We start from the raw sequence: 19,900 nt of genomic DNA, 5'->3' as shown, positions 1-19,900 counted from the left end.
TAGTTTAGTTTTTACAATTCTGGTTATCCAACGCTTATTTTGTTTTATTTTATTTTTTAACTAATTATTCATGTTGTTTTCATTAAATAGCGAAAGAGCATTTTTTTTTCCTAAAATATCAAAATTTAAAAAAAAAACATCTTCCCCACCCTCATTTGCCCACTGAAAAGAATCTAAATTGATTAATGATTTCACCTTTTACCACTTGCGACTGACTATTATATCTAAATCAGTTTTAAAAGAATCCATTAAAATCATCAATTCCCAATTCCATTCAATAGCAGTCCGTTAATTACCTAATTAATTAATTTTTTATTGATTTGATTTATTTAATTTTTGAGATAAAATTTGATCAGTTTGTCCAAAATAAATTCAATTAATTTAATTTAGATTTAATCAATTTAATTTTTAACCGATTGTTCCACTCTACTCAAACATTGCTCGGCTCTAGTCAAACATGAATCAATTACAGTTTTGCTGCAATGAATCAATTACACTATGCTAACTGTGAGCCTAAGAGTTGGAAATGCAAGTGTGGCTCCACCTTTCATGATCCATAACATGTAAAAGAGAATCCAAATGATGAATCATGTGGTTTGTGGAATGGAAGTTAAACAAACCCTATAGTGGACCATGGATAAATGGAACACACTAAATTATGGATCAACTAGGAATGGCATGTAGCTTGATTCCAGGCTTAGGAGGATTTTAAAGTCAAACCTTTTTTAGTTGAATCATTCATCCACAACATATAGAGTGCAAGTGCAAATTCTTCTGTAATCCCTTCTACAAAGATCTCCGGAGGTGGTGTCTTCTTCACTGTAGGATCGACCTCAGAACAAGCTCCGATCAGTAAGCTTGTTCCGATGGGTAAGTGTGCTATGTTTTTGCATCCTTTACATTTTAAAAAGGTAAACATGGTAGAGTGATCAATCCCTCATCTTCCTGTTCATCACATCGTGGTAGTACAAGAGTATACACATTGGCTGTCCGAGAATGCAGAAGAAAAACCAAAAGATCATGTTCCCAACCTGGAGAGCGTAGTAACGTAGAGTCGATCAGTATTGGATCATCTCATTCTTTGCAAAATCATAATCATAAATGATAATAAAAAAAGGAAAAAAAAAGTAAATGAAGGTTTTCTTCTAATATCATAAAGGAGAGACAGATTACCATGGAATTTCTGAATTTATTCTGGAGGTAGTTTGTCAGGATGACCAACGGAATCTGTCAAGACAAACAGAGCATTCAGGCTAGATGAGGATCCATCTTCAAGTAGCATGTTAATGATTATTTAGTTGGATTAAATGATAAACATATTCGATTGGGCATCTTTGATGAGGTAAGGATAGTAACTGATCGATATAATATAGAAAGAGTTATATTGTAACGACTCGTGAGTGAGATAAGTTATCCTCCAGTATCCATCCCGTGTGATGGAAGGTATGCTTTCTTGCATGAACAAAGGATAACTAGTATGAAGATCTTAGACGAGGATTTTCGACACATTGTATCCTCCCATTTTTCTCCTTTAGCCGCAACCATATAATCCATGTAGTTTGAAATAATTATAGCTTAGCATACAACTGTACTAATATGAAGATGAAAGGATCAAGAAAAATATGAAGCTTTAAAAGTGCTCTGAATGCATTTTTGTGAGAAAATATCCCCAGTGCAACTTGAAGCAGTATCTACAACTAAAATATGTGGCTGATGCAATTCTGCAAGATAGTTCAGTTTTGCACAGAAAAAAAAAAATCATCAACAAAGTGATCAACTGCGCCTCACGATGTGTTATATGCTCGACCACACTAAAAAAACTTTGCATAGGGTATGAAGATATCTTCTAGTGCAAACCAATTGCTGAAATTGATGTGAAGGAATGAAGTTTGTGAAAAAGAAACAATGTTAATTAAGGCATTGAAGATGATTTTGTTTCGAAAAGGACCATTCAGAATATAAAGCCTAATATTATAATTGTTACTTGTACACTTTGTAGCCAAGTATTCATGTCTGAATCACATAATATTAACTGGTGGAAAATTGAAAATTTTTGAAGAATCTTCCAGACCATGCATGAACTAATGGAACTGTCACAGTTTTGTCTCTTTCTTTTTCTCCTTTTGTCTTAATAGGGTGGAGGTTCACCTTTGAACCTAAAGGGGCAAGTGCCCATTTTTACCCACCATTCAATTTGGGCAATTAACCATGCCTATTTTAGTCGCACTATGATATACCAAATTACAATATTAATGCCTGACAAATATAAAAAGCACTTAGGAGTAAAGCAAGTTTGAGAAGTTTCGATTGATAGTACCGACATATACCTGCAACAATATCCCTAAAAATGCCCACAACTTGAATATGTGGCATGGAACGGCGACGCACAGCTGTGAACATGGAATTGTTATAGAACATGTGGCAGAAACGGCTGCCTAATGTTAGAATATATCGCATGGAACAGTAATGAACATGAATTTTGTGAAGCAGATAATGAGTTGGGGAAAAAAAAGAAGAAGCTAATCAAATTTGAAACTTTGAGACAATATAGTTATGGACAAAATTACAATCACCATTTAAAAAACACATCCCAAAGTAAGATTAAAAAGTAATGTGAGAGAATTAACAGAATCACAAAAAGCTAGCTTAAACACAATTATTGAGAGAAATAAACTAAAGACTAACATGCAAGTCCATTTTGACTTACTATATGATACTCATTCAGGGTGCCAAATTCTGCCTATTGATCTTAGCATGGTCAATCCAATTTTCATCTATCCTACATGCCATGAATTGACAACCCCTTGTATCATGAAATCCTGAACTAAGGTTGCAACAAACTAGAACAAATGGTCACCATTACACAAAGTTGAAACGTTCCTTTGATAGGATGTTCCACAGTTGTCAATAAAACATGATATCCAGAAACAACTTCTGGAGCAGAAATTCACATGTCAACACGTAGCAATATTAGTAAATAGAATACCTCATGGAATATGGCAGAAACAAAGAAGGAAATCAAAATAGCAACTCCCTGCAATAAAATATTAAGAAAAGATAAGAAAACCAATAGCTGCAAAGGACTTGAGGCCCCAAGAAAACATTTTGTAATTCACAGATTGTAAAACATAAAACACTATAGTAAAGAGAGGATGTTGTTCTAAATATTATATATTCAGTCTTTATGTTACAATTCCTTTACAAGGTATGAGTCAGTCATGCACAGTGTAGATTTGATATTTCTGTCATCTGGCATTTCTGGACAAAATACAACCTACCATCCTTATTGCAGGGAGTATTTATTTATTTTTTCTTCATTGAAGAACTACATGAAAGAAATAAAGGAACAGTAATAGAGAACAAAGGGGGGAAAAGTTACTCAAAGATGGTTCACATTACTAATGATAAGCATACTTTTCTTAAGGATGCATATTGAAAATTTTGTGGAAAGTAGATGTATTGTATATATTCAGAAGACAACCATTAGAAGCTATATATAAAAGACAAATACCAATGTGAGAGTATACCAACTCAATCAATTACCCTATCAATACTAAAATAACTCGATATCTTTAACAATCCCCTTCAAACTAGAGCATAGATAATTAACATACTGAGAAAGAGAGAGATGATAAAGAGACAAAGGGATGAAGTGGAACCAGAATACAAAGGGGTCTCAGGAACTAACCTTTAGAATGCATTTTTCCCTAAATCGACAATGGCATCAATGCGTAATAAATAGATGGGAAAAAGTAATGAATCACTCAAGGGGTCCTGGAGGAAAGATGGCTAACAAAATTTGACCATTAGCTAAATGTAGCAAAATGAGTATAGGGCATTTTATTTATTGAGATCTTCACTAGATATTAGGTGGCGGATATGCAGCACATAAATAAGATACAATTGGATGTGCTACAAGAAGGAACCAAATGAGCAAAAATAGACTCTGCTATAAGTAGCTAAAGGAAAACAAATGGCCAAGGACTCCCCTTTGACACAAAAAAAAAAAAGAAGAAGAATAGAGGTTGGATTTACATGGCTAGCAGAGGAAGAGGTAGATTTATAGCAGATATTCCTTTCCAGCTGTGCTTCCTAAGACAATTCAATCCATGTGAAACCTGAATAGCATGCGACCCCATTCCTTCATTTGATGCAAACCTTGGAAAGATACAAGTATGGGCTTCAAGTTCGTGCTTGAGTGGATGAGATAAGTAAGCCATTCCTTCACCAATCAGCATCACTGGGCATGAGCTCCGAAAATTAGGAATGGATGGTGGGTGTCAGCATGGTGTGATTCTAATCATCAGGTCCTTCCACGTGCATGAGTTGCTGGGATCCTTGAGTCACGTGCAGAAAAGATGATGAAGGTGAATCCAATCCAAGCTTTCATATGTTGGAGCTGCTAGCAAAGAGGTGGTGGCCCATGTAAAAGTTCACGATGGAGGACTCGCTAGAGCAGTAGATGCAAGTAGAACGCAGATGGCTCATGTAGATGTTCATAATGATTCGCTGGAGCAGCAGCTGCAAGAAGCACGCAGGTTGAGGGCATCCATGAACGTGTTCAAGGGAAATCAGGTGGCACAGGCAAAATTCTTATGGAGAGATGGGAATCACAGCAAGAGATGAAGATGGATCGACAGAAAGTTACAGCAGGAGAGGAAGATGGATTGGATGAGTGGAGGTCATAAGGCTGGCCTCCCCCTAGGGGAACTAAACCCCTTCTAAAGGGCTCTGGTACTGTAAGAAAATTAGAGAAAGAAAATATTGTATTGCATGATAAGGAATAATTGTATGCATAATGTAAAGACCCTAAACCAAAAATAGCGAGAAGAGACTAACACCACCATAAAACCCTATTAGTACTCTAAATCCAAAACGTACCATGTAAATTCAGGTCTTGTATTAAGTCAATAAGAAAAGCATAAGCAAAAGATTCACACACAAAAAAAAAACCATTTGGTGAAATTTCTATGGAATTTCTAAATGTTAAACAAGCTTAAGTATAACAAAAGAGGCATATCATATTTAGCAAAGAATAGAAACATTACCTTTGACATGCCATTTCGCAAGCAAGGAAAGTACACATGGCGTATGATCCATTTATGGACAGGCTGTAAGAGACAAAATGCATGATCTAGAAAACATTTCCCTTTAAAGTCTTATGATAATTATACTTCATGGAAGTAAAAAAAAAAAAAACAATACAAAAACAAGAATTCTCAGAGCACACTATAAAGTAGAATATGCAATGGTAGCAGCAGTAATCTCAAAATTGCATTGTGTGAACCTTCAAGTGTGTAACTTTAAAAAAAAACCTCAAAATGTGCCAAAACAAAATGAAGAGCAATTAACACTCTTGAAATGCAAAACAATGCTCATCTAACATGAACTGTGAACTACCGAGAACCAACAGAGGATCAAAGAATTTTATATAAAATAGTGTCCCTTTCAGTCATCATGCATAGACTTAGGGAGATCAAGCAAAGAAGATACCATGTTCCACATTCTCCAATACTGGTGTAGGTCCGATGAAGTCATGCACAAAAAAGAAGAAACCAGTCAAAGATTGCCGAGACTAATTTACTTCTATTGTCTAAAAAGGACTGAACCATTTGGAAAAAAAGGATGACCCTCTTTAACTTTCTCCTACCTCTTCAACTGTTTTAGCATTCCACCAATCTTTGTAAAACTCACGATCACCAAATCGAAGGAGCTCAGCCAGAATATTTAACCTGAAAAAAGAAGAAAATTCTTTAGTTCTTGAAATAAATATTCATCTTTGTTGGAGGCTTGGTTGTTGTTGTTGTTGTTGAAGTATTTGGTGGAAAAAAATAAAAATGGTGCTCTTTATTTTCATAACCATCAAAAAATGCCACTATTTTATTATTATCATATTCCACCACCTCTAATATGTGTATCAGATGCCTCTCCCTCTTTATCTTGATATATTCAAAAGTGAATAATTTCACTGTTGCCAGTTTGAGGTAAAGATCATTCAAATTAAAAGTGAACTATTTCTATTCACTTTTACCAGTTTGAGGTAAAAATATTTCTAATTTCAGTGAAAATGTATGCAAATGCTCACATTCCAAATTGTTTGATTCATAGATGGAGTTAGGAAATGTTTTGTTCCAAATTAACAAAAATGAACAATTTCATTGAAAATGTTAACTTCTGTTAGTCTGACAAATTCAGATGTACATGGAAATTTTGCTTGCTTAATTAAGGTGTCTAAAGCTACAGGAAAAATTAGAATGAATTTTACCTCAAACCGGCAAAAGTGACTAGTGCTGTTCATTTTCAGATAAAATGAGTATAATGGGCATTCATGAGGCACATTTTTTATAGAAATCAAAATGGAGCATTCATTTGATGAGTTCCAAAATATTCTTTATTGTAAAAGACAACTTAAGAATGAATTTGCCAAAAACTTAAAATAAGCATTCTCTTACTGGTATTCAATAAATTATTAAATAATAAAAACAGGTGGCACCTAATGAAATGAAAACATTTTCACAAAGAAGAATTTTTTTTTTCCATCTTTTCCATTTCTACAATTTGATTTTTTTCCTTGCTAGACTTTTCTTCTTGGAAAGTAAAAAATGGTAGTATTTAATGGCACTTTAAAACCAACCCCTAGAATCACTTAAATGAACTAATGTTGATGACTTACCATAGATGGAAAAATCCATAAAACATACAAAGCCACACATATAAAGTTGGAATTGACAACTTCAAGACTCTCTCAATGGCATAAAGAAAATTCCCTTTTAAGGGGTGTTGAGAATTCTTGACAAGTGGATTTATGTACTGCAAGAGAGAGAGAGAAAAAAGTCAGGTAATAGCAAGTATTAGCAACCTGAATCCAGTGATAAAATGGGTACTTACTTGTTCGATGATAAAGCCCATCAAACCTGTACAAATCATCCACTTAATAAGTTGACCCATCACCCAACCCTTTCTAATGGACATGGTACGAGGATAGCTTTGCTGCACAATATGAGAATCATATGAAACATCAACAAAAAAAATGATTTCAACAAAAAGATTCCACCGGGATGGAGCCATGGAGGACCAAAAGTAAATGAAATTAAGCAAGTAAAGAGAAAATCATAAGTAGAATCCATGAAAAAATGCACAAGGAAATCCTTTTAAGTTGTATGCATTGAAGAATCAACCAAAGCAGGACAGCTACTCTAAACTATTTGCTGAAACAATGCAGGTATTGTCATCATTAGGAAGTAAAGCAGAAAATTTTCATATTGCATGATATCAGCATTTACTGCAAACTGAGACCATTACTCCAACTCTCAAGATGGAAACTTGTTTATCTAAAATTTGAGAGGGGGCAAATGCAGCACACTTGAAATTTGTAAGGCAAACGAATTTGTTTTTGTATTTCCCATAACCAGAAAAGGTTTTTTGAATAATTCAATCAGTGGTATGAATCCCTTTTCTGGGTGTGCATTTTTAACACATGCATCCAGTTCTTGACACGAGGTATTTTGAAAAGTGAAAAGTTGAAATTCTACTGCACCACGAGGGGAAATTAGCTCTTTGGCATTCATTAATGAATGGCCAATAAAAATACCTGGAAGCAAAGTGTTGGAGCAACCATAAAATATACTATCTGTTTCAAGCTAACACCTTCCTCAGCATTGAGACTTGAAAAATTAGAAGACACGCCCTCCTAAAGATAAAGAGACAAATTGTCAGATGAATAGCAAAAATGTTAACTAGTTGAGCCAAAATGCCATCACACACAAGCAATTAAAAGAAGTTACAAGTTGGAAAAAAAAAAGAGAGAGAGAGAGAGAAAATCACTGAGTTTTGCCTCTGCAGAAATGAAAAGAAACTGTATAAAGCAGTGCCTCTATACAGATTAGACAAACTTCACCCATAAAAGCACAGACTTCATAAAAAAAACATCCACAATGTAAAAGAACCAAGTGAAAAAAAAAAATAAAAAAGGTTGCACCTCGGTCCAATAAATCTACAACATTGATTGGTCCAATTGAGGCTTCAGACATCAGATACCAATCCAATTCCTAATATAAGGTATGCGTCAAATTATTCCCCCTTAAGCTCTCAATAGTGCCATAAATGTCTAAAATCCCACTAAATGTTTTTGGTGTATTACCAGAAAAACCACTGGTGATGCCAACTGTGCACCAAATCAATGGTTGTATTTTATGAGAACAACCAAAGCTATCAAGGCACCAATATGCATCATTGCTCTCAAATCAAGTTCTCAACCAGGATCATAATTCAATGTTTCAGGCATTGTTTTACAAGAACAAAGTGTAGGATCGAAAAGAATTTAGATATCACCACAATCGTATGATATTGTCCACTTTGGGCCTAAGCCCTCATGGTTTTGCTCTTGGGCTCTACTCAAAAGGCCTCATACCAATGGAGATATCTTTTCTCTTATAAACTCATGATCTTTCCTATGTGTTTTCAATGTGGGACTATGTTTGCAACATTGCAACCCCAACAATCCCCCCCCCCAAAACAAAGGACCATAGGCTTCCCACGCCCACCAAGTCTTCCTTGCCTAGCCGCCGCAACTAGGACTTCTTGCCTGGCGTCTGGTCCTCTTGATCCAAACATAGGAGCCTCCACTTTCTTTGTTCAAGGTCAATATTGTACCTACATGGCTCAATCAGACCATAGCTTTGTGCACAGTCGGTGGTTAACTGTGTTGTTAAAGGCGCGCACGAGGCGCGCCCAGGGCGCTAGGTGCACGAGGCGCTAGGAAGAACGCCTCTTCCCACGCGAGGCGGGAGCTGTTCGCCAGGCGCGCCTCATGCGCCTTTGCACCTCAACGAAGGTGCGATCGAGGCGTGATCGAGGCACCGTGATCGATCGTGAACAGATATGGATTTAAAACCAAAAAAACATTCCAAATCAACGTTGTTTGGAATTAGGGCACGGGAAACAGGAGAAGAAAACGCAGGAAGGGAGGAAGAGAACGCAGGAAGGGAGGAAGAAACCTGAACCCTTTTTTAGGGATGTAAATGAACCAAACGGTTCGCGAGCTATTCGGAGCTCGATTCGGTAAAAAACTCGTTCGAGTTCGTTCGTTTATTTTATCGAGCCGAGCTCGATTTCGAGCTCGACAGTTTTATCGAGTCGAGCTCGAGCTCGATTTCGAGCTCGAGCTCGATTTCGAGCTCGGCAGTTTTATCGAGCCGAGCTCGAGCTTAAGGATATTCGGCTCATGAGCTCGCGAACATGTTCGTTTATAGGCTCGCGAGCCAAAAAAATGAGCCTTAAAACGAGCTTTAAAACGAGCCTTAAACCGAGCTCTAAAACGAGCCAAAAAAACGAGCTTTAAAATGAGCTAAAAAAATGAGCTCTAAAACGAGCCAAAAAGAGCTCTAAACGAGCCCGAAAACGAGCCCGAGCTCGCTTAACGAGTTAGGCTCATTAACTTTGATAATCAAGCTAATAACGAGCCGAGCTCGAACTGTTCGCGAGCTTGATAATTCTAAAACGAGCCGAGCTCGAGCCTTGTGATAAAAGCTCGATTCGAGATCGAGCCGAGCTCGAGCCCGAATATAACTTAAACGAGCCGAGCTTGAGCCTAATACTGTTCGGCTTGGTTCGGCTCGATTCGGCTCGTTTACATCCCTACCCTTTTTCATCCGTCGTCGCCATCGCTGTCGCGCCATCGCCGTCGCGCCATCGCTGAGGAAGAAACCCAAGTATGTTTTCCTTCCTTTTTCCTACTTTTTCTGTTCTTCACTTCGTCTTCTTCGTCTCTTCTTCTTCTTTTCGTTTGTTATCATCTTCTTCTTCTCTTCTTCTCTTCGCTTCTTCTCTTCGTTTCTTTTTCTTCTTCGTTTCTGTATCTTCTTTTCTTCTGCAGTTTTGTATCTTCTTTTCTTTGCTATGCTGCTATCCAGTTCGTGTTCTGCTTTGCTGTGCTGCTGTCCAGTTCGTTTCTGCTTTGCTGTGCTGCTGTCCAGTTCATGTTCTGCTTTGCTGTGCTACTGTCCAGTTCGTGTTCTGCTGTGCTGCTGTCCGATTTTGTTTTGTTTTGGTTTCTTGTTTTTTAATTTTGCAGGTTGTGTTTTTGCTTCCTACTGCTATCCGGTTTTGGATTTTTTGGTATTGTTTTTCCACTTTTATTAGTTCGTATTGGTGCTGCTGTCCAATATTTCATTTTTTTACTATTTTTTCATTTTTGTTTGTCTTGCTTTGCTTTTTGTTTTTTACTATTTTGCTATTGCTGGTAGCAGACTGTACAGTGCTTTTTTATTGCTGGTACCATATTGATTTTATTTTATATTTAATTTTTCAGATTATTTTCTTGTTCAATTATTATGGAAGGTAGTAGTGATACTCCAATATATATATCAAAAGATCCGGGATGGAATTATTTTCAAAGAGTTAATCCGGATAATAAAAATGATTTAATTTGTAACTTTTGTCAAAAAGTTACAAAAGGGGGTATCTATCATACAAAACAATATCTTGTTGGGGGGTTTTGAAATACTACGACTTGCAAAAAATGTCTATCTCATGTACGTGAAGAAATTAAAAATTTCATAGAGAAAAGTAATCTTTCTAAACTTGCGACATTGGACTTTGAGGATATAGACCCTCTTGGTGATGATATTGATATGGATGATATTGGAGCTAAAGTTGTGTCGCCTATAAGTACAAGTACAAGTTCTAGATCAGTGAATATGCAAAAAAGGCCCAGACAAATAGGTCCAATGGATACGTATTTTGCTCCTAATGTACAAAAAAAAATGTTGAAAGTATAAAGGGTAAAGAAAGACAAACTACGATAAATGAGGCATACAAAAAAGAATTGAGGGAAAAAGCTTGTATGGTCATAACTAAGTGGATGTATGATGCGACAATTCCTTTTAATGTCGTTAACTATTCAAGCTTCAAAAGAATGTTGGACTTGGTTGGCCAATATGGTATAGGTCTAAAAGGACCTAGTTATCATGAGGTGCGGGTTCGTTTTCTAAAAAAAGGTTGTTGATAGTGTGACAAATGATTACATTAAGTCATGTGAAACAGAATGGGCCAAGTATGGTTGTAGTTTGATGGCAGATGGGTGGACAGACAAAAGGCAGAGAACATTGATTAATTTTTTAGTGAATTCTCCTAAAGGTTCCATTTTCATCGAATCGGTTGATGCTTCTGATTATGCAAAGACTGGAAAGAAAATATTTCAGTTGCTTGATCGATTTGTGGAGCGTGTAGGAGAAGTAAATGTTGTTCAAGTTGTTACGGATAGTGCAAGTAACAATGTGCTTGCTGGTAAGAATCTATATAATTTTTTCTTATCAATATGTTTTTTCTTATATATGTTAAACTTATCTATTTTTCTAACTTCTTTTGTAGGAAAATTATTAGAAGCAAAAAGGTCACACTTGTATTGGACTCCTTGTGTTGCTCACTGCGTCGACTTGATCTTAGAAGATATTGGGAAAATGTCTGATTTTAAAGCAACATTGAAAAAGGCAATGAGTGTGAATGCTTACATTTATGTTCGCCCCGGCATGGTAAATATGTTGAGGCAATTCACAAGACAAAAAGAGCTTTGTCGGGCAGGTGTCATAAGATTTGCTACTGCTTTTCTCACGCTTGAAAGGATGCACCTACAGAAGTAAAATTTAAGAAAAAAGTTCATTTCAAAGGATTGGACAGAGAGTAAATGGGCAAAAGAAGCAGCAGGGAAGAAGGTAGCTAAAATCATCATGACACTTAGATTTTGGAGCAGTATTGTGCATATTTTAAAGATATATGGCCCTTTAGTCCGTGTTCTAAGACTAGTTGATGGCGAAAGAAAACCTGCAATGGGCTATATTTATGAGGCTATGGATAGGGCAAAAGAAACAATTATGAAGGCCTTTAAGGAGAAAGAAGAGAAATACAAAGAAGTGTTTGAGATCATTGATGCGAGATGGGAATGTCAACTTCATCGGCCTCTACATGCTACAGGACATTATTTGAATCCAGAATATTTTTATTCATACACAGATTCAAATATCTGTGGAGAAGTGGTGAATAGTTTGTTTGAAACTATGGAGAGATTGGTTTCAAGCGCTGCCGAGCAAGATAAAATCACTACCCAGCTCTCTATATATCGAAAAGCAAGAGGGTTATTTGGGAGGAATGTGGCAATTAGACATAGAAGAGCATTATCTCCAGCAGAATGGTAGGAATGATATGGAGCAAATACCCCAGAATTGCAAAAGTTTGCTATTAAAGTGCTTAGCCTCACTTGTAGTGCTTCTGGTTGTGAGCGCAATTGGAGTGTATTTGAGCAGGTATATAATAAATATAAATGTTTAATACTATTAGTGTGTTACTTTTATAAGTAGAAAATATTCTTTGCTATTTTATTATACTTATTATAATTTTTAACATTTTGTAGATTCACAGCAAAAAAAGGAATAGGCTAGCTCAGCAACGCTTAAATGATTTGGTATTTGTGAAATATAATCGTGCCTTAAAACTTCGGTATGATGCACGTGATAAGATTGACCCCATCTCTTTGACAGATATTGATGATAGTAATGAATGGTTGATGGGTAGAATGGATGGAGAAAGTGATAATGAAGAAGATGAGTTGGTTTTTGAAGGTGATGACTTAACATGGGATGTCGTTGCTAGGGCTAGTGGAGCTGAAAAGCCTGAATATTGTACTAGAGGAAAAAATATTGCATCCATGACCTCTAGTTCACATGCTAGGCCTAAACAAGTTGAGAAGGGAAATACATCTTCCTCTATGAGACACTCATCTCTAAGACTTATAGATGAAGAAGAACAAGAAGAAGAAATTGAATTTGAAGAAGATGAAGATAAAGAAGAAGAAGAATACAATGAGGATGATCTTGAGCTTGATGATTAATTTGACTTATTATTCTTGTTTTGATGAACTTTGTTAGTTTAAATTAGAAAGTTGAAACTTTTATTAATTTTATTATGGTGTTGCTTTGCTTGTCATATTTGATATTGATGTGTGTGGAATATTAATAGTGTGTCAATAGTTTAGTAGTCATCAACCTCATGTTCAAGAGGCGCGCGCCTCGGGCTCTAGTAGCCCCTTTGCGCCTCGATGCGCCTCGCGCCTCTAACAACATAGGCAGTTAAACCTTCTGACAGCCCGGGCTCTAATACCAATTGTAGGATCGAAAAGAATTTAGATATCTCCACAATAGTATGATATTGTCCACTTTGGGCCTAAGCCCTCATGGTTTTACTCTTGGGCTCTACCCAAAAGGCCTCATACCAATGGAGATATCTTTTCTCTTATAAACTCATGATCTTTCCTATGTGTTTTCAATGTGGGACTATGTTTGCAACCTTGTAACCCCAACACAAAGTAGATAGTGCTACTTGATAACAAAATTCAAAATCAAATGCAATTTAAAATAAAAGTACTATCACGGTAGCTCAACAACTGAATTTCCTAGTTGCCGTTTTAAGCTGAAAAAAGATAGATTACCTTATCAACTGATCTAGAAAGCATCCGTATATCATAATTTGTATGTGCATATGACACAAGCTTCAACCATACAATACTGGCGATGAACATTAACAAGAAGCCAGATAAAACTGCAGAATCACACCTGAAAACACATTTGCTTCAGTAACTTAAAAAGCATTTGATAGAGAACTTTATACAATAAAATTGGGCAGAATTATATGATTATTTAATCTACAACAATGAATCTAATGGCAATTGTCTGAAATTTTTCCAGAATATAAATATGTCCACAATCTAAAGAGAACAAGATACTATTTATGAAATGTTAAGGGAACTATTCTTTAAAAACAAGAATATTTCTGAACATTATTTAAGAATTATGTATCAGAACCTACTGGAAGCATGAGGTTGTAAGTTATATTGAAGCAACATCAGGAAATTTTGATTTCAATTTTCAACAATAAGATTAGCTTGCAAATTATATTCAATGTGTAAAAGAAACATGGAGCTTGCATTCTTATCATAAATTAGATTTGCCACACCTTTTTTGGGAATATCTAATATCAAGAACGTTTCCTCCCAGAGAAGAGAATCAGTAGCCTCTTAAGTATTGATGGCACAGATTAGAATAAGATTCAAATTTTAAATTTTGAATTCCAAATTGAATTGTTTGTAAATAATTCAAGTTGTTTAGCAATAAATTTTGGATCTCAGAAAATAACACTCCCTACAAAATATCCAAATGGAGATAAGAACCATCTAAATGATGCAATGCATCAAAAATATCCCCAATGTATTTGTCCAAACTAATTTGTACTCAACTATTAGGAATTATTTAAATTAGAGAAAAAAATGGGAAATGAATTAAAAACTTCTACCTCTCCTTCATGGCATAATATAACTTCTAGCTCTGTAAAAAGGCCATCAGTCTCCAGTATAATTAAAGGTTAGTTTCATTATCCTTTACAGAATTGTCAGCCTTAATGAATATCGAACCCTTCTGGGTAGAGTTTTCTGGTGAGAAAATCCTATTATGTTATTTCCTCCTTGCATCTAGTGGTTACAAAGTGGGATTCAAATATTTTGATGGTGAATCATGGGACAGGTATCTAACTCCCCTTTAGGCTTTGGCATCAAGCAATCCTATTCTAACATTTATGTTCTACATCATAAGCATTATGGTATTTGTAATGTTGTTGTCATAATGCAATTGACTACACATTGGATGACTAAAAAATATATAATGATTATGTTTTGTTTGGATAATATGTGTAAAAGAAAATCAGGATAATTATATTTTTAGCATGTTATCCATAGTCCTAGAGGAATTTCAGTTAGAGTTGTGTAGATTGCAGAATGTCTAAACCAGTGATTCATCGACTTTATACCGCAACCATTGAAATTGAATTGCAACCCTAAGTAATCACTAAACAAGAAACAGCATGACTAGAGAACGCTTACCTAAGAATTACAAAAACTGGATAGAAAATGGCAGACGTCGTAATCATCAGATGAAGAGTGATCACTAGCTGCATATAATCAAAGAGGATAAGTGGCACAAAACTATGCAAAGGAATGCATAATAAACAACCAGATGGAACCTAGCGGAGAAAATAACTTTAAAAAGTCCAACTTTAGAAAGTGCAACGAAAAGCAGAGTGAAGAATCAAGGAATTAGAGCCTACAATACACAAAGCTACTGATCTTGGACCTAGACTACAAAAAACTATTGTTGCATTATACAAGTCCCATGTGGTATCTATGTTATGCAAATGAACACTGTCAAAAATTATTAAGTATTAATGCATTATACAAGTCCTGCGTGGTATCACCCAAATGAGCACTGTCAAATATGGACCTGTTTTCACCAAAACATATAAAAAAAATATTTTATCCTTGATCAGAACTCAGGTGCATAGAAGTATAACTCCTTGATCAGAACCCAAGCACATAGGATTTGTCAATGCCTAAACCACCCATCGTGGAAATTGCATCCTTCAACCTGTGTACTTTGTTTGACACTCTAAAGCTGCAGATATTAAGCCTCCAATGTAAGATGAAACTTCACTTTCCTATAATCATGTGGTCATGAATCATCTAGCACTATAATTTAACCCACACTGCCCAAGTAATCTATTGCTTAGTTGGCTCGAAATTAGATGAAAAAAAGTGTGGCATTGGACTTTCATGAGAATAAAATTCTACCCATCGACTCAAACTAATTATTCCGATTAGAATTTGCATCCATATCTACATAGTCTTGTTATTGCTTATTACTTCATGAAGAAAATGGCATACAAATACCAGAGCATAGAAGCATATAAAAAGGGTCTTGGAGATTAAATACTGCCAAGTACTGAAAGTTCAGTACTCCAAAAGTTCTCATGCAATACAATTAAGATAACACAGCTGGACAAAAAAAAAACATTAGTATAGTGCTATGCGTAGACAACAAGAAAACCTAGATTATTCCGCCAATACTTCAAGTACTAAGCACACATTATCCCATGTAATCTACTATTATTAATCAAATTTATAGGGCAATGTAAACCATATAACTTAGAGGAAATAATACAATGCAAACTTTTGTACATGAAGAAGTAGTTGTTGATGCTAATAAAATGGGCACTTGTCTGAATTAACTTCCTGGCTCAAAACTACACCACAGAAACTTTGGTTTCTAAAGAATCTAGTAGTTGATGCAAATAAAAAATGGTTAAGATATAAGTAGATTAAGAACCTACTTACTGGTGCAGAAATAAACTTCCTCCATGCCATCTTTTCAACCAAGAACGCACCAAGAGGAAAAAGAGCCAGTGTAAGGCTGGCAATATGAAGATGTCAGGTAGAATGCACAATTGTGCTAGGAATTAGAGGCAACATCATAAAAAAATTACCAGCACATCAAAAGTGGCCAATCTCTCAATGATTTTGAACTGAACCAAAACCCAGCCCTTATAAGTAGACCATACTGCAAAAGACAACATCATCAAGTTATCTATATATTACTCCTGCACATTGTGCTAGCATTTGTACCGCAAAAAGACAAAGACAAACAACAAGATGGTAATTATGAAGACACACGACAAGATTGTGATTGTAAATATCACATAGACAAATGGCCAACACAGGTGGTGATGCCAGTGGAATTGTCATGGTGGCAAGTGGATTCTCTCCCAGTATTATGGTCAGGACCCATTTGGGTTGTGATAGTGCAAGTATTCACACAAAAAAAACAAACACAAACAACAAGATCCAAGTTGTAAATATCAATCTATTTCATTCTTGTGAATTTTACAGCCATTTGAAGGCTAACAGGAGAGAGGAGTAATTTAAAGTTCAAATTTGGAATAGGAACAAGAATGAACCAACCTTCATCAAGTTTTCGATGATAAGCCTCCCATTGACTGCAATCAGCACTACTATACACAGGTTAAGAAGACCAGCATGGCTCTAACATAAGAAAGAAGTTTGAATGACAAAAAAAGGATAACAACTAAAAAAAAAAAAACATCAAACTGCTAGAAAGGAACAGAACCTATTTCCAGATCCAGAAATTTTATAGTAAAAGCAATTCAACTTATTAACAAGATGAGAGAGTATGACAATTATGCAATATAAGTGTTGGGGCTATTTACAACTCGTTCCCATGGAAGAATGCTGATAATAGGACTGTCTATAACAAATAGGGACTTTGACATTGAAATTAAAAGTAAACCAGGGGGATTAGAGTCATCAGACCATAAAGTAAAACATCATATGGCTGAATTGGATAGGTAATACATTATACAAACTCTGGATATGGATATTCTTTACGTTACCCAGCAAGGAAGAAGGATGTAATAGTTACCAAAATTTCTTGATCATGCCATTTCAACTACATATATTGAAATAACTGACATGAGCTAAAGGAGAGTAATTAAGTTTCCTAAATTGATGTCACAAGGAACTGACTAAAAAGATATCTCCTGGATATATCACAACAAAAGACCAATAGAAGACTGTCTGTTTCTTGTAGTACATGTTTTACTATTCATTTCTGTTCATAAATACCAGTATTTAGAATGTCATACTTTGTTAAAGTCTATGGGATATGGGTATTTGGACTAGCAAGAATAGAGATAGAAAAGGTCAAAGTGCAACAATGAGTTTGAGATGAAAGATTTGGAAGCACCAAAGAAGATACTTGGCATGGAGATTTTTGAGAGAGAGAAAAGTTGGTATATTGTGTCTAAGTCAGAAAGCGTACATTGAGAAAGTTCTTTGCAACTTCAATATGCAGAATGTCAATCCTTTTAGTACTCCCTTAGCAACTCCTTTCATCTGCTTTCTCCCCGTTTAATTTTCTAGTGCAGTGGGATCTCTCATGTACAGTATAATTTGTTCACATCTAAATTTATCATATACAGCCAATGCAATTAGTAAATATATGAAAAATCCTGATAAGGAAAATTAGAGAAGTTCAACAAATTTTCAAATATTTGTCTGGGCTGAATTCAGGCTATTACTGACACCTGTAAGGAAGGCATTTAGTTGAAGTCATTATTTGGTGAACTCAATGAAGACTTGAAAATTATCAAGTTTTATGTGATAGTCACAGTATTATTTTCCTCACTAAAAATCAAATGTTTCGTGAGAGAACAACACACATTGATGTTCTGTATCATTTCGTGGTCATATCATTACTTCTGGTGAAATTGCTGTGAGCAAAATCAGTACTCATGATAATATCGTTGGTATGATGAGCAACCATATGCGCTATACAATGTGTCAACTACATATCAGCTGCTAAGTTTTTTTTTGTTTTAAAACCTTGCGTGTGAGTATCACTGTGCTAGATAATCAACTCAAGAGAAAAAAATAAGTGGATAAATAAATTCACGATAATGAACGACAAGTGAGGGCGGGTCTACAGCGACTGGTAATCCAAACTCAAGAATCTAGACAGATTAGTTCGTACAGTGTATGCTTCAATTGCATGCAATCAAACTATATAATGAAAAACAAAAACTAAATTACTCAACCGAAACATCTTAAAGAAATACGATGCCGTTTGATCTTGTGTTTTAGACTTTGTCGGAAGCTGCCGCCGACTTTATGGCAGAGAAATCCACAAATGGTTACATACCTGCTTGAATATGGCAGCGGAGCTTAAAGCGCTTTCCTTGATTCTTCGGTGCGCTGGAGCCGATGCCCGGTACGAGAACATGGCTGGCACCCCTCCACTGTTTTCGTAACCCTCGCTCCTCCCAACTCCCTCCGCGTGCTCTTTTCCCTGAGAATCCATCGGCTCCATATCCTCCTCGTCCTCTCGTTCATCTCCTCCTCCGATCCGGTGGCTCACGTCCCCATCGGAGCTGCTGTCGACGCTCGATTCCCCCGAGCTCGTCTTCACGGGGGGGTCTGGCGCAGCTTCGATGGCGGAGGAATGTCTCCGGCGAAGGAGGGGGGAGGAAAATGGCGGAGATCGGCTGGACATCGTCGGCGGACAGCAGGATGAGCTTGCTCGCACACGGCTCCGCTCTGTTCAAAGGCGGTCGTGCAGAGGGATCTGCAGTCTAGCACCGTAGTTTATTACTTCCGAGTCAAACTTCCAATTTTTCATTTTACTCCCTCACAATTCCTTTTTATTTTTTTCACCCTCTAGTTCAGAAAAAATAGCACTTTACCTCTATAAAATATAAGAAAATAAGATATTTCATTCGTAAGATTTGCACTTTTATTACTATCATAATTTGGACAATTGTTTTGACTTATTTTTAATAAGTCGAGGTAATTTTAAATTAAATTTAAATAATTGTAATCAAATTAATAAAAGAGTATTTTATATATAATAATTTTGATTAAGTTGAGTGGATTTATTTTAACAAGTTAGAACTCTTATAATTTTTAGGTCATTTTAATTAAATTGATAAATATTTTAATATAATAAGAGTATTTAGGACATTTCTCGCATCTGGTCGAACTTTTTTAAAAGGTGCACCGTAATCACATTTCCTAAGAGGTATATTCTTTTACAAAATACCTTTCTTATTAAATAAATAAATATGGCATTCCCCCAACGTGTGGCTATAGAGATCATGCGGCTAGGCTGTTGCCTGTTTGGCTAGCGGCCGCGTGACCAAGCGGTTCCTAGTCCAAGGATCGCCACGGCAAGGAGGCCGTCAGCCAAGTGCGCTTTTGAAAAATTCTAAAATTAGAATGAACTTTATGAGAAAATGCCGTTTAAAAAATGAATTAAACGTTGAGACGAAATAAATTTAATTATAAAATATTACGAAACACTGAAGTGGCGATTAATTGCCCATGTCGTAAAAGTTTAGCAACAACTTTTAAATTTCAGGTAGGTTCAATAAATTTCAATCAATACATCAATGAACATTCATTTAATGCGTTTCATTATTAAATTTATATAATTAAATTATTTTTACATCCACT

At 35.9% G+C, this 19,900-nt stretch overlaps 1 protein-coding gene across 1 annotated transcript; it reads right to left on the bottom strand.

Annotated features, from left to right (window-relative positions):
• Positions 1-697: 697 nt before the first annotated feature.
• On the bottom strand, positions 698-19,006 carry LOC122056697 (diacylglycerol O-acyltransferase 1-2-like). The gene is made up of 16 exons (XM_042618771.1): positions 18,591-19,006; positions 16,835-16,915; positions 16,360-16,433; positions 16,211-16,286; positions 14,924-14,991; positions 13,481-13,604; positions 7,592-7,690; positions 6,889-6,990; positions 6,674-6,810; positions 5,651-5,732; positions 5,494-5,514; positions 5,049-5,111; positions 2,987-3,034; positions 2,328-2,390; positions 1,174-1,227; positions 698-1,031 (listed from the first exon to the last, which is right to left on the bottom strand). The coding sequence occupies exons 1-16, from the start codon at positions 18,939-18,941 to the stop codon at positions 930-932; spliced, it is 1,545 nt and encodes a 514-aa protein (XP_042474705.1). The 5' UTR covers positions 18,942-19,006; the 3' UTR covers positions 698-929.
• Between the last annotated feature and the right edge of the window lie 894 nt (positions 19,007-19,900).

This window comes from Zingiber officinale, chromosome 3B, assembly GCF_018446385.1.
Source record: "Zingiber officinale cultivar Zhangliang chromosome 3B, Zo_v1.1, whole genome shotgun sequence".
Taxonomy (NCBI): Eukaryota; Viridiplantae; Streptophyta; class Magnoliopsida; order Zingiberales; family Zingiberaceae; genus Zingiber; species Zingiber officinale.
This window is presented reverse-complemented; position numbering and strand designations above follow the sequence as displayed.